The sequence below is a fragment of the Perca fluviatilis genome, chromosome 7 (genome assembly GCF_010015445.1).
Source record: "Perca fluviatilis chromosome 7, GENO_Pfluv_1.0, whole genome shotgun sequence".
Classification (NCBI taxonomy): Eukaryota; Metazoa; Chordata; class Actinopteri; order Perciformes; family Percidae; genus Perca; species Perca fluviatilis.
Window position 1 is genome coordinate 20088865 of NC_053118.1, and position 12557 is coordinate 20101421.

A 12557-nucleotide genomic window follows, 5' to 3' on the forward strand; every position below is an offset into this window, starting at 1 on the left:
GAAGTGAACATCATGCCTGAAGACTGAGGCACATCTTTGAGGCAGAGTGTGAAATAGATACATCTCAAGCCAAGCCTGGTAAGATCTTTATTAAATTGCAATGAAACAAGCTGTGTTGTACATACTGTATTTGCGATAGAGAATATGAATTTTGCTAGTGGAACAGATGTTTTAGTGAATATCGAATGTGTCATGTAAGAAACACTATAATTCTGTTAGGTATATGAGAATGAGACTGTTGGGAGCTTTACAATTCCTGCAATAACTATGACTTTATTTAATATGTTTAGATTTTATTGGCATTAGTCCATTAATTGTTTGGATGTTTACTTAGTTCCATGTTGGTTTTCAAAGCTGTACTTTGTGGTGATGATGTATTGGATTGTATTATAGTGAAATATATCTCCATATGGGTATAATGCAATCCAAATACACTATAACAGCAGTCTTAAACATGTGTTGATTCATCACCTCACAGTGTCAGAAACAATAAAAAAATCTTAATTTTCAAAATAAATGTCCGGACTGTTGTATAGCATTGCATTACAATGTACAAGTTTGTGTGGTCACTCTGTGTACTTATTAAAGCTACTGCAGTGTTTGTCCCATGTTAAGACTAAAGACAAAACATATAGATTTTTTTTCACTCATTATATTTTTATACACCAAAAACCATCATCCCTTCAAGTTGGAGAAGCACCATGGCCTGTGCCGACATTGACATGGACATCAATGAAGCTGATGTGGCGCCACGCAGAGCCGGGCTGAGAGAGTCGCCATTAGTGCGACATTACCAGGCTACAGAGCTCGTGCCAGACAACAAAGGGCCGCTGCATGACCTGCTGCAGAAACAACCTGCTGTGTTGGGGGTAAGAGTGACAAAACTTTAGGATATCATGACAATACACAAACTCTTTGAGAAGTTCATATTGTTAAACTATTATTGAGACTTTGTCACAGAGGTGGTGTTGATGTTGTACTCTAACCCCATTTTATTATAAGAAAATCATGGTATTTTATAGATTGAATTAAATTAGGGTTTGTGACCCCCCCATTTATGAGTCTCAAAACGTATATGACCCCAGCAGAGTGTGTCATAAGTTTATTTGAGGGGTGACCTCTAGCTCACCCAGTAAGAGCGTGCGCCCCATGTTGGCTGAGACCTTTGCAGCGGCCCAGGTTTGAATCTGACCTGTGGTCCTTTGCTGCGTGTCATCCCCCATCTCTCTCCCACCTTTCCTGTCTATCCACTGTCACTCTGAAATAAAGGGGGGAAAAATCCCCCCCAAAAAATAAGTTTATTTGAATGGAGAAGAAAAATGACGATGAAGATACATTGAAACACATACATTGAAAATGATTATCAAACAAATATTCATCTTTAAAAAACTGTTGAGTCTGTCAATAGTAGTAGATGAATCTAATTATGGTTTCTCTCTATCTACTCAGCTAACTGTCAGCATGGGAGCCCTTAGCCTGTATGTCCACACACACACACACACACACACACACACACACACACACACACACACACACACACACACACACACACACACACACACACACACACACACACACACACACACACACACCAGTGCCAAGGGACCATTAAAGTATTGAGGTTTCATTCTATTTGCTTGTTTTTTCCCCCAAAATAAAGTTTGTTGTTAAATACATTTACCAAATCTTCTTTCTTTACCATCTTCTTTATGGGAGAGGACCAGCACACACACACACACACACACACACACACACACACACACACACACACACACACACACACACACACAAACACAAACACACAAAATGCTTGCTTGCAGACGGATTTGGCAAACATTTAAAAGTGTCAAAACTTGACATTTGAACCTTTTTATGTTCATAAATGTAAAGAAAAGTGTATTATGTTGAATCAGAAATACATGACATACAATTTATGGAGGTTGGCTATTGTAGATTGAGGAAGTTAAGATGTGAAGTGACTGTTTGCAGATAAGAGTATTTGCAGGGAAGTAAAAATAATACACACACTTTTTGGCCACCCCATTTTGTGAAATAATCCAGCGCCTCTCACACATTGCTACACCGATGGTAGTGCTGCCATGCTCGGTACTGACTTGCTTATATGCAGATATTGTGGCTCAGTGTCTGAAGCACACTTCAGCATGGAGTTACTGGACAACGTGGTGGTCTACCTGAGCTACTGTCTGTTTGCATTTATTGCTTCATAACAACGCAATTAAAATATAACACTATCTTAACCCGTGACTGGGTAAGCTCAGTTGGTAGAGCAGGCGCACGTATATAGAGGTTTACTCCTCGACACAGCGGCCACGGGTTCAACTCTGACCTGCGGCCCTTTGCTGCATGTCATTCCCCTTCTCTCCCCTTTCAATGAAATTAAAGGCCGAAAATGCCCACCCAAAAAATAAATAAATAATAAAAGTATCTACACCAAACAAATAATGAACAGTATGAGCTTCATGTGTTAATATGATTGTTATCCGGTCTTTATAGTAGACGCCTTTAAGTATGTGTGTGTGTGTTTATTGCTTCATAGTTTGCAACACTATGTGTATAGTCATAGGAAACAGGAACTAAGACAGTGTTTTTTTTTTTTAACTTAAGTCCAGGCATTAGTGATCACAATCTTTTACTCATTCCTTCCTGTGATTATGTCATCTAATGTCTTAAAAAACATTTACAACACAGTTTATGAAGCTATCACAGACCGATAAGTGGTGCAGTAAAGAGCGATGTCCAACATAACTTGTGCTCATTGTGCAGATTTGGGCAGCAGCAACAGGAAATGCCTGGTTGCAAGTTTTGTGGTATTCTACTTCTTGAGAGTAAAAAATCACATAATCCTATCTATATAATACTGTAAATATGTACACTATATTTGTAAAAGACCATGTGTGTTATTTGCTCATGTAGACTGTGTTTATCTATTATCATCATTTGGATAAAAATACATCTCAAATTTGGAACAATATGTATATTTTTTAAATCTGTGCTATATACTATTTTATACATATATTACATATATTTCTTTTTTCATTATTCATTTAATTTTAGTGTGTTTATTTGGTAACAATTTCCAGCAAGGACACATACATTATAATGAATGAAGAGATGAATTGTCTCTGTTCCTCTGTCAGTCTCTGCAGATAGTGAGCGGTCTCCTCAGTGTTGGAGTGGGAATTCTTTTTGCAGTAACTCAGGAGATGAAACAGTCCCTTTTCACTCTGTTCAGAGTTTCCCAGCTGACTGGAGCACTCGTAAGTCCCTGCTCTGATTGCTTCCATTGAAACACAAATTATAAAAAAGCATGCACTATGTAAAGTAGATGACACTATAACTTAAAACATGGGACACACTTGTCTTTAATATAATGAGTCCACGTTGTTCTCCTCTGCAGTTCATCATTGCTGGAATTGTTTCCAACCTGTTGTTCAAATATCCAGTATTACTACCTGTAAGTACAACTTAATACAAGCCCAACAAACAACACCTTTTAGGTAATTAATAAAAAAGATTAACATATGGCTTATGTTCCAGGTGTCCCTCATGGTTAACTGTGGCTGTATTATTGTAGCTGTAGTTTCAGCGTGTCTGATAAGTGTTGACCTGGCTCACTGGAGTACAGAAAATGATCAGCATTTGAGGGTAAGCTCGTGAAGATTGTGACTAAATGAAACATTTTAAAGGGCTTATTCAGCAGTAGATAGTTACATATATGTTCTTCTATAAAATTAATGTATCCTTCATGTTTGTGTTTCTAACAGATGGAGTTGCTGGAACTTCTTGTATTGGGGCTCGAGGTTTTTCTCTCTACAATCCTCTGCTTCTGGTTCGCTAAAGAGAAACGTGCCAAATCCCCATGATCAAGCTGATGAAATCATTTGAGAAGAACTAAATTAAAAATAACTTTCTATATAGGAGGGCCAGGGGGCTGTATATTAGTGCTTAAAAGAAGTTAGGCGACTGTATTAGTGGACCTTTTTTTTTTTTTTTTGTATATCAAGTGTGGCTTTCTGTTCTGTCTCGATTGACTATCGGAGCTGAAACCCCTGCTCAACAGCCCCGGGCCGTGGTCCGCGTCTGATGTTTGACTCGGACTGATAACACAAGAATTGTGGTAAATAAATGTCAGCTTCCCTCATGTGACAGAAAAACCACTATACGTCTCTGTGTTTAACGGTAGTAGTGGCCTCATAGTGCTGCTCTGTCAGTCTATCTGCAAGGGTCTCTGGGTGTGTGGTTTGACACTTGTGCTTTGGTATCAGTGGAAATATCTGCAGCGCTTTCAGCTGCACTCACACTTCCAGCTGGTTTCACATACAGAAAGCTTTACTGAGCTATGAAGGATTTGTATGAGAAAATACTTAATTTCATTTCAAACTTTACTGTGGCGAAGAAACGAATACAACAACATGTTTTAAACATTTTAATCATCTGTACAAACTTGTCATAACAGATGACAAAAGAAAACAAAAGACATGACAGTACAAGTTGTCTGGATTGATCTTCTGGCTAATTTTTTGTTTGTTTTGTAAAATACATATAAAAAAAACTCATCTACAATATAAACACTGATTCATACCTAGTTCATTAAAACAAATGTACAGACCACTGACGTACCATCATGGCAGTGTGTATTATGTGTTAATTTCCAATTTACAGTATTGTAATGCAATGTCTAGTTGAGCTTCATCCATTTATGTCTTAGTGCTGCGAAGATGGACTCCTCTTATTTTCATCTCCTTGTCCTGATATACAAGCTGCTGTTGCAACAAGTAGCATTCAGCTTGAGGACTTCACAGCTACGAAGAAAGAAGGAAAACACAAGAAAGGGGATTTAGAAAAACATCTTTTCTACACATGCACTCAAATTATTGTACTTGAGTCAGCATGCAATATAAAGAATGCCATTTAAACAAATTTTATAGATTATAGATTTTGTCAAACCAATAATTTGGTTACCCTAAAGTTGTAAAACGTCCAGTAATGACAGGGCATCAGTGTTGCTTACAAGATCAAGGGTGCGATCAAATTTGATATTGAGGATGTAGCAAGTAATACTGACATGTCCGATTTCTGTTTTTTTCACTTCCTTAAACCAGTGGTTTTCAAAGTTATTTTCAGGTGTTTTTATTTTAAATGTTTTACAAAGAAAAGGGGAATACAACATGTGTTTTCAGTGCTGAAGCAATTTTATTGTCAAAATATGTACATATATAAAGTCTTTCATACTTATTTAAAATGTTTAAGTCCATAACAATGCTACAACTTTAGTGTTGCTAGATAAAATGTTTACAACTGACTGGAGCCTCAGGAATGAACAAAGAATGCTTCTTAAAAAGTAAGACCGAAGATTTAAGAGAAGCATATTTAAATGCATTAAAAGTAAAAAAAAAAACTACTTTAACCTTTATCAAAACATTTAAAAGGAGCAAACTGTTGTTTCTTTACACTATTTGATGACAACATTCTTAACAGACTCTTTAAGTATTTAAGACTTTTGAGGTCCTACTGGTTAAAAGTTGAGTATGATTTTTAAATACTATATAAACATGGAGAATAATAAAAAATAATGTATGGATTGTGAGTGGTTTTTTTTTGTCATTTGGATCCTACAATAAAGGGCAACACTGAAGTTATTCCACATGAATTACATTTTCGTAAATGTAATTACAAATGATGCTATTCTCATTCTGTTCAGTCAATTTCAACATCCAGGTCAATCAATGTAATGCTGCTATTTGCATTGTAATATTGTATGCATTTCATATTTTAGTGTATTGTGGTTATGCAATTCATTATTTTTCAAATTAAGCACAATAAAGGCTACACTTGAACATTAGCCAACAAATAAAAACAAGTTAAACAGTTTGTTTAGAAACACAAAACTCAGGCATCAACAACAACAAAAAACATAAATGCATTGTAAAGCCCCAAAACAAAGGTTGTAACAGATGCATGCGTGTGTTCAAACACTTGACAACATATATATTTCATGAAACAAATTTTACCCATCACGTCAAACGGATGCACGGAGGAAAAGAGAGAATGAGGGAAACATGAAAAAGAGTTTACAAAGTTTACAAAAAAAAACACCCATCAGGAGGAGAGCCCTCTAACCCATGCAGCATACAACACAGGCAACAACAGCACATTTTCACACAGATTAGTAGCCACAGTCGGGTTTCTCACAGTTGTTAATAAGACTGCAGGGAACAACACAGATGTCCGCTCTGGTGACACCGGTTACTTACTGAGCTAAAACCCCCCAGCTCTGAGTCAGACCACAGTAGAGAGGCCTACTGCTATATGAGAGGTCTTGCTCTGGTAAAAAACAAAACAGCGAAAAGGTGGTGAGTGAAACTGAAACTTCAAATATCCTCTACCACTTAAATCCTCAAAATCTGAAATCCAAATAAAAAAATATACCCAATCATTTAATAATTCACTTATAATAGTCAGTCTAATCCGCTTGTGTGGTTTGTTGGATTTCATTAGTATGTAGCTGTTTAAGAGAAGACAGTATACATCTGAGAATGAAAGCTCCACATACAGATTAATGTGTGAATAAAGAGAAGAAAATATAGCCATCTAAAGACTTTTGAAGATGACAGTTTTCTCTACGTGAAGTACAGGCTGATGTTCAGATTTATGCATTTTACAGGTAGAACAATCAAACATGTTCAATATAATTGCAGCAGCTTTGAGTAGTCTAAAGCTTACTCATACGGTGACATTTGAATCCTAAACCTCTTCATATGATCAGATACCAGTGCAGACTCAACATGATTTTTACAGTTGATCATCATATAGCATATTAGGGTTATAAAATGAATTTTAAATCCTGGCTTTAGGTTTCTTTAGGCAAATACTCAGCATGGTTTCTAATCCCTATCCTTTCTAACCTCAACCTCAACTTGTTTGTGTATGACGGCAAATGCAAAAACTACGTTCAGAAAGCAGGAGCTGTTTAGATTGATATGCAGCGCACATTTTAATCTTGACTGACTGAATTTTTTGACGATACAATAGTAACACTATAGCACTGTATTAGCCCTGTACCAGTCGGAATACAGTACATTTGGGGCTGAATTTCTGAAAAGTAGATTAAGGAAATAAGGAAAAAATATAATATATTATGGGGTAAATCTAGGGAAGAGTTAAAAGGTTCAATCAAGTAGATTACCTTTTTTCAATTAAAAAAAGACATAATAGAGTAAAAAAAAAGTGAAGTAGGCCTACTTTATGAAGTAACTGTTTCTAAACCTAAAAAAATACATGCAAATGTTCTGCTGTGAAGTATTCATACCTCTACATAAAGGTAGGCTTGAGCAAAAACACAGGACTAAAGAGAGAGCCACAAAATATCAAGGGGTGTCACCGTATCTAAAACTGTACTTCTCAATATATAGTCTCATGAAACAACGCGAGGATAGCAGTAGTACAACACCAGGCCATCTTAGTATAAGAAGATAACAAGGAAGATAATCAAACACTCACTGCTGTGATGAACTTGCTGCTCTGGGGTTGGAGGTCCTCCTCTTTCTCAAATATGGAAGGAGACGCGATGGAGGAGGGAGGCGTGGAGGAGCACAGGAAAGACGAGGGCTCGTTGTTGTTGTTGCTGTAGGAGTCCATGACAATGCTGGGGTCCCCGGGTATAGTGAGGGTACTCAGCCCTGTTACACTGTCAGTGGAGGTACACTGGGAGGATGTCTCTGAGCTCTCAGTTACTGTCACACAACACAGAGAGAAAGATACATTAATACTGCAATACTGGATCAAGCAACACAGAACTCCATTAATTTCCCAATGAGGCAATTTTGTTTGGTTTGTATGTTCAGACTTTGGCAACTCCTAGTGGTGGCAGCGAACAAGACACTGTGGCAAACAGTAACCCCCATCTACCCCTGTAAAATTGCTACACAAGGCGCACTATATACTTTTGTATTTCCTTGTTTACATTTTTAAATATTATTCTATTACAGCTTGTTTTTTTGTGTTTGTCTTTGTTTCATTTATCTTATTTTTGTCATTTTGTGAAGCACTTTGTAACACACAGAAACTGATTTGGAGTAAGTGAATGCTCATGCAAGTGTTTTGTATTTTATATTTGTAATTCATTTAGATTACTTTAAAAATGTTATTTAGTTTGGTGTCACATCAGCAGCTCAGATAATACTTTCAGTAGTAAAAATTTAAGAGAAAAATGAGAAGAAAAAACAAATGGGCGGCAAATTAACTTTTAAACATTTTTTTACTTAAAAGGTGCTGTAGTTTTTTTTTTAAATTACCTGCTTCATGTAGTTCTACTCGAACATAGGGTCAGTTTCAGCAAATATGACAGAAAGTTAGTTTTATATGTCTTACCTACTGCACCTTTAACTGAAGATAATGGGCCTTATGGGTTCTACACTCACTCATGGAGGGCTGGCTCCCATTGTCCTGCTCCAGCTCATCTTCTTCTATGCAGTCGTAGGGCCACTGGGCGAAGGAGGGAACGCTGGGCACTAGGTATGGATGCGTGTGCGGGTGAGAGGGTGAGGAATAAAGATGAAGATTGAGCGAGCCCAGCAGGGAGGATGACGACTGGCTGCTGGAGGAAGAGGTGCTGCTGTTGGAAATGGTGGAGTGAGGCCTCTTGAATGAAGTAGCATGTTCAAATGAAGGCACGGCGATGGATGCCCTGGTCCTAGACTCTGTTGGTAAAGACAAACTAAGTGAGCTCTGAGATCATGGGAGGAATGAGAAATGACAAGAATGTACGATAATGACGATAAGCATCTCTGGTGAGCCATGATAGAGGAGTAATGTAAAACAGTTTACTGCTGCTCTGATGACTTCAAATCAGTATGGCTCAGATTACATCTGGTGTGTTAACTTGACAAAACTCTCATAATACTACTTGCATTAAAACACCTGTAAGCAAGTGGTTTAAAGCGTTTGTGTTTTCAGCAAAGAAAATAATTGTGTTTCTGCATAATTACAAGGTGAAATATGAAATTGCAATAAAATGTAGAGAGAAAGAGGGAGAGAATACATAAAGTGTACAAGAACAGCTCACCTGACCCCTTCATGATATAGTCAATAGCTCGGTCACTGATAGCTGCATCACTTGGCTTGATGTCCATGAAAGGCTTGCTTCCAATCCCCATGGACACCATCTCCTGCATGCGCAACTCTGGAATCGAGAAAGGATTTTATTTAATGACACAACCTTTGTTTTACATGGGATAAAGGGTCTGAATGTCTCATTGATATGCAGATCAAAATTACAATTATAAACACCTCTGTTTCTGAGTGCCTGCCTCCACAGAATCTTCCCTATGATGGCGGTCCACACAGCCTTGACGTCTGCGGAGCTCGCTTGGAGTATAAACGTGTCCTGTGACTTCCTCCGACGGAACCAAATCTCAAAGCGTAGGCCGCTGTCGCCAACATTTTCAGTCATACCTATCTCTGCTGTCTAAACAGGAAAGAATAGAACAATGAGAACATTACATTTATTGTCATTATACAAGCAGAAGAAACTGCCACAAGAATAATCCTCAAACAATAAACTCTTACTTTGAAGGACTGTTTATATATGTAAAAGTCATATCCTCCTTCTATCTTCTTGGTCTTGCTGAAGAGGATGAGGTCTTCAAACAAGAAGACGTGGCGGAGGTATTTCCTCCGTCCACACCAGACTATGAACTCATCCTGGCAGCGGAGTTGACCCTGCTCTTTTAGGTTCACCTGGAGAGGAAACGCGGCCGTTCACATGCGTCAGGGAGAACAATACAATTACTGGTGGGACTCTGACCTCACTCTGCTGTATACATAACAACATGACCTCCAGTTCAAAAATAGTATTACTGTCTTGCCAGAATGTCTTATAATAATCTTAAGTAGTACTTGGCTTTTATGCTGACATCAAAATATTCATTATAGCATCACATGGCTCTGTGCCCGTGCATTACTACTTACATCACAGCCCCGAATGGCATCCATAGCCAGCAGGTCGTTGCCATGGCGGAGCTGAAACTTGACCATCTCCTCTGCAGTGCGGAGGTCGCTTAGCTCCTGCTCCTGGGTCTGACTGCACTCCTTAATCAGGTCTTTCAGCAACAGCGCATATTTACTCATTCTCTGGATGGGCTTCAGCAAGTACGACGCCAAGTCCATCTTGTCTCCGAGCTCCAGCTGCTTATTCTGGATAGAGACAGTGAGGGTAGTATTTTTGCTTTTTCTTGTGTTTTGAATGTGGAGCTACTTTGTGCAAATGTCAAAGATGTGGTGAGTTGCGCAACTTTTCAGTGCTCTCTGGTGGACAAACTATGTAATGGTGACACTGTTTCTAAATTAACTCAAACATCCAAATCCCAAAACAGCAACACATGTTATGATCACTTTTATCATCTCCATGTCAACTGAGCAGCGCTATCTGCTGAGGAAGGTCATGAGATGTAGCAAGTAAGTTGGACCTTGTGTTGAGAATGTTTTTGTCCAACTCAAACACATTTTTGGGCATTTCTATACATTTTATAAAGCAATAATATATATATATTTTTTTTAATCTTTATTAAGGTAAGTCGATTGAGAACAAATTCTCATTTGCAACGACGACCTGTCACATTCACACATTCATACCTGGAAGCTGCCCAGTACAACCACAGTCTGATCTGCTAGCCACTGAGTAGCTCCACTGGAGCAGTTGGGGGGTCAAGGGCCTTGCTCAAGGGCACCTCAGTGCTGGTAATGAGGGAGGGACAAGCGCTGTTCTTTCACTTTCCCCACCCATTTTATCCTGTCAGTCTGGGGATTGAACAGACAACCTCCCAGTCACAAGCTTGCTTCTTTAACCTTTAGGCCACCACTGCCATCTGTGATCGGCTAAAACTGTCCATCAATATTGGCCGTGTCGAGGTATTGCTATAGGAATCTAATATGTCTATATTTTTGTAATCCGTTTAGCTATGTAGTGTACAACCAAAATATCATGCATTTGCCCTGTGACCTGCCACTGTGTGAGGAATGTAGTTTCCAGACGCACCTTAAAGAATTCGTTCCCATGGCTGCTGAGCAGAGCATCCGACTGGGGCTTATTCTTGCTGTACAGGGCATACATTCCAAACTGATCCTCCTGCACACAAGATTAACAAGTTACAACACTGACTAACGCAAGAAGTATGCATTTAAGTATGATTTGCCAAACATTGTGAATGATTCAGCTTCCAACAGACTGTAAATGTAATGTATGGGTTCATTATGCTGCTGACGAGGGACTACATGGTTATACAAACAATAACAGAGTGATAGTGAAACCCTGACACAACGCTTAAAACATTGCGTTAAGTGGTTTTGAAAAACGTCAGAAACTACAGGTCAACACAACATTAAAGTCACTGTTATTGGGAGCCGCTAGACCTGAGTGCTGTTTTTAGGCTGTCAGCGTGCCGCATTAGGGCACATTAGGTCTGTCTGGACTCACATGTCTGAGAAAACAGCTACTGATGGACAGTGGGGAGTGGGCACATGATTCCAGCTCCTTCAGGAAGTACTGACTGTGGAAGTCCCACAGTTTCTCCACATTGCCGAAAATGATGCCGCGCTTCCCCCGCAGGTCCTGGGGCAAATCCAGCCGCTCCATCTCGGGGAAATAGTGCTCGATGACGTAGCTGAGAGAGCGGACGTACTCCCTCTCGGTGGAGATCATCTCGTCCATGATGTGCTGCACTTTACTGGTCCACAAAAAGACATAAGGTGTAAGAGTATTCATGATTTACAGTGCATTGGTGTAATCATTAATATAATATCAAACTTAAAGCTACATTGTGTAAGAATTTCTCCCATTTGGCGGGGAAATTGTGTATTACAACCAACTGAATATTACTTTCTAGCCCCTACCATTCCGAGCGCGTTTTAACTCCTACAGTAGCCGAACTTGAAATTAGCTCTTAGTATCTCCATCGCTTACATGCATCTGTTCTAGCCACTCCAGTATTAACTTTGGTCTTGTTGCTTTGCCTGTCACGTTGTCGTTTTAATTGTCTTTTTAACTTCCTTGGCGACTCCGTTACATGTCCTCGAGAATAAGAGTGATCCTGCATCTTCAAAAAGGCTTTCAAATCTGCCGGCAGTCGCGAGTAATCTTCTCCCCCTCCCTGGCATTCTTCACGGTGCCACTGAGCGTAAAAGCGCGAAAGGCGGAGGTATGTCCCTCTTTGGCTAATGTATTTTAAAGATGGAGGCGCAACATAGCGGCTGCCATTCGAGCGACTCGCTCGTATGTATTCTGAATGATTCTCAATGGCAGATTCTACGCTTACTAGAATACATTGATTAGTTGGTGGAAGTAATTACACATGAATGTGCACATATTTGTGAAAGAACAAAGGGTTTTTTGCTAAGAATCAACTCAAAAAAATGACAAAATATAGGTTTAATAGTGTTTGGTGTTACTTGTATTTTGTCCATACATACATACATACACTTGTTTTAATACAACAAGTGTAAAGTAACATCCCAGTGTATGTATAGCATCAGTGATTCAC

The 12557-nt window shown here is 38.9% G+C and overlaps 2 protein-coding genes across 2 annotated transcripts in view; one reads left to right on the forward strand and one right to left on the reverse strand.

Moving 5' to 3' along the window:
* On the forward strand, positions 1 to 4444 carry si:ch211-269k10.4 (uncharacterized protein LOC100150242 homolog). The gene is made up of 6 exons (XM_039806419.1): positions 1 to 78; positions 689 to 869; positions 3159 to 3278; positions 3419 to 3475; positions 3559 to 3666; positions 3786 to 4444. The coding sequence occupies exons 2-6, from the start codon at positions 702 to 704 to the stop codon at positions 3882 to 3884; spliced, it is 552 nt and encodes a 183-aa protein (XP_039662353.1). The 5' UTR covers positions 1 to 78; positions 689 to 701; the 3' UTR covers positions 3885 to 4444.
* The window catches only part of zgc:158766 (uncharacterized protein LOC100009641 homolog), a 24993-nt gene continuing 16870 nt past the window's right edge, over positions 4435 to 12557 (reverse strand). Inside the window, exons 15-24 of the mRNA XM_039805301.1 lie at positions 11495 to 11744; positions 11057 to 11146; positions 9991 to 10215; positions 9589 to 9759; positions 9310 to 9487; positions 9086 to 9202; positions 8442 to 8720; positions 7522 to 7754; positions 6276 to 6345; positions 4435 to 4823 (exon numbers count right to left, since the gene is read on the reverse strand). Of these exons, the coding sequence (XP_039661235.1) occupies positions 6301 to 6345; positions 7522 to 7754; positions 8442 to 8720; positions 9086 to 9202; positions 9310 to 9487; positions 9589 to 9759; positions 9991 to 10215; positions 11057 to 11146; positions 11495 to 11744 (1588 nt within the window). The 3' untranslated portion in view covers positions 4435 to 4823; positions 6276 to 6300. The remainder of the gene's footprint in view (positions 4824 to 6275; positions 6346 to 7521; positions 7755 to 8441; positions 8721 to 9085; positions 9203 to 9309; positions 9488 to 9588; positions 9760 to 9990; positions 10216 to 11056; positions 11147 to 11494; positions 11745 to 12557) is intronic.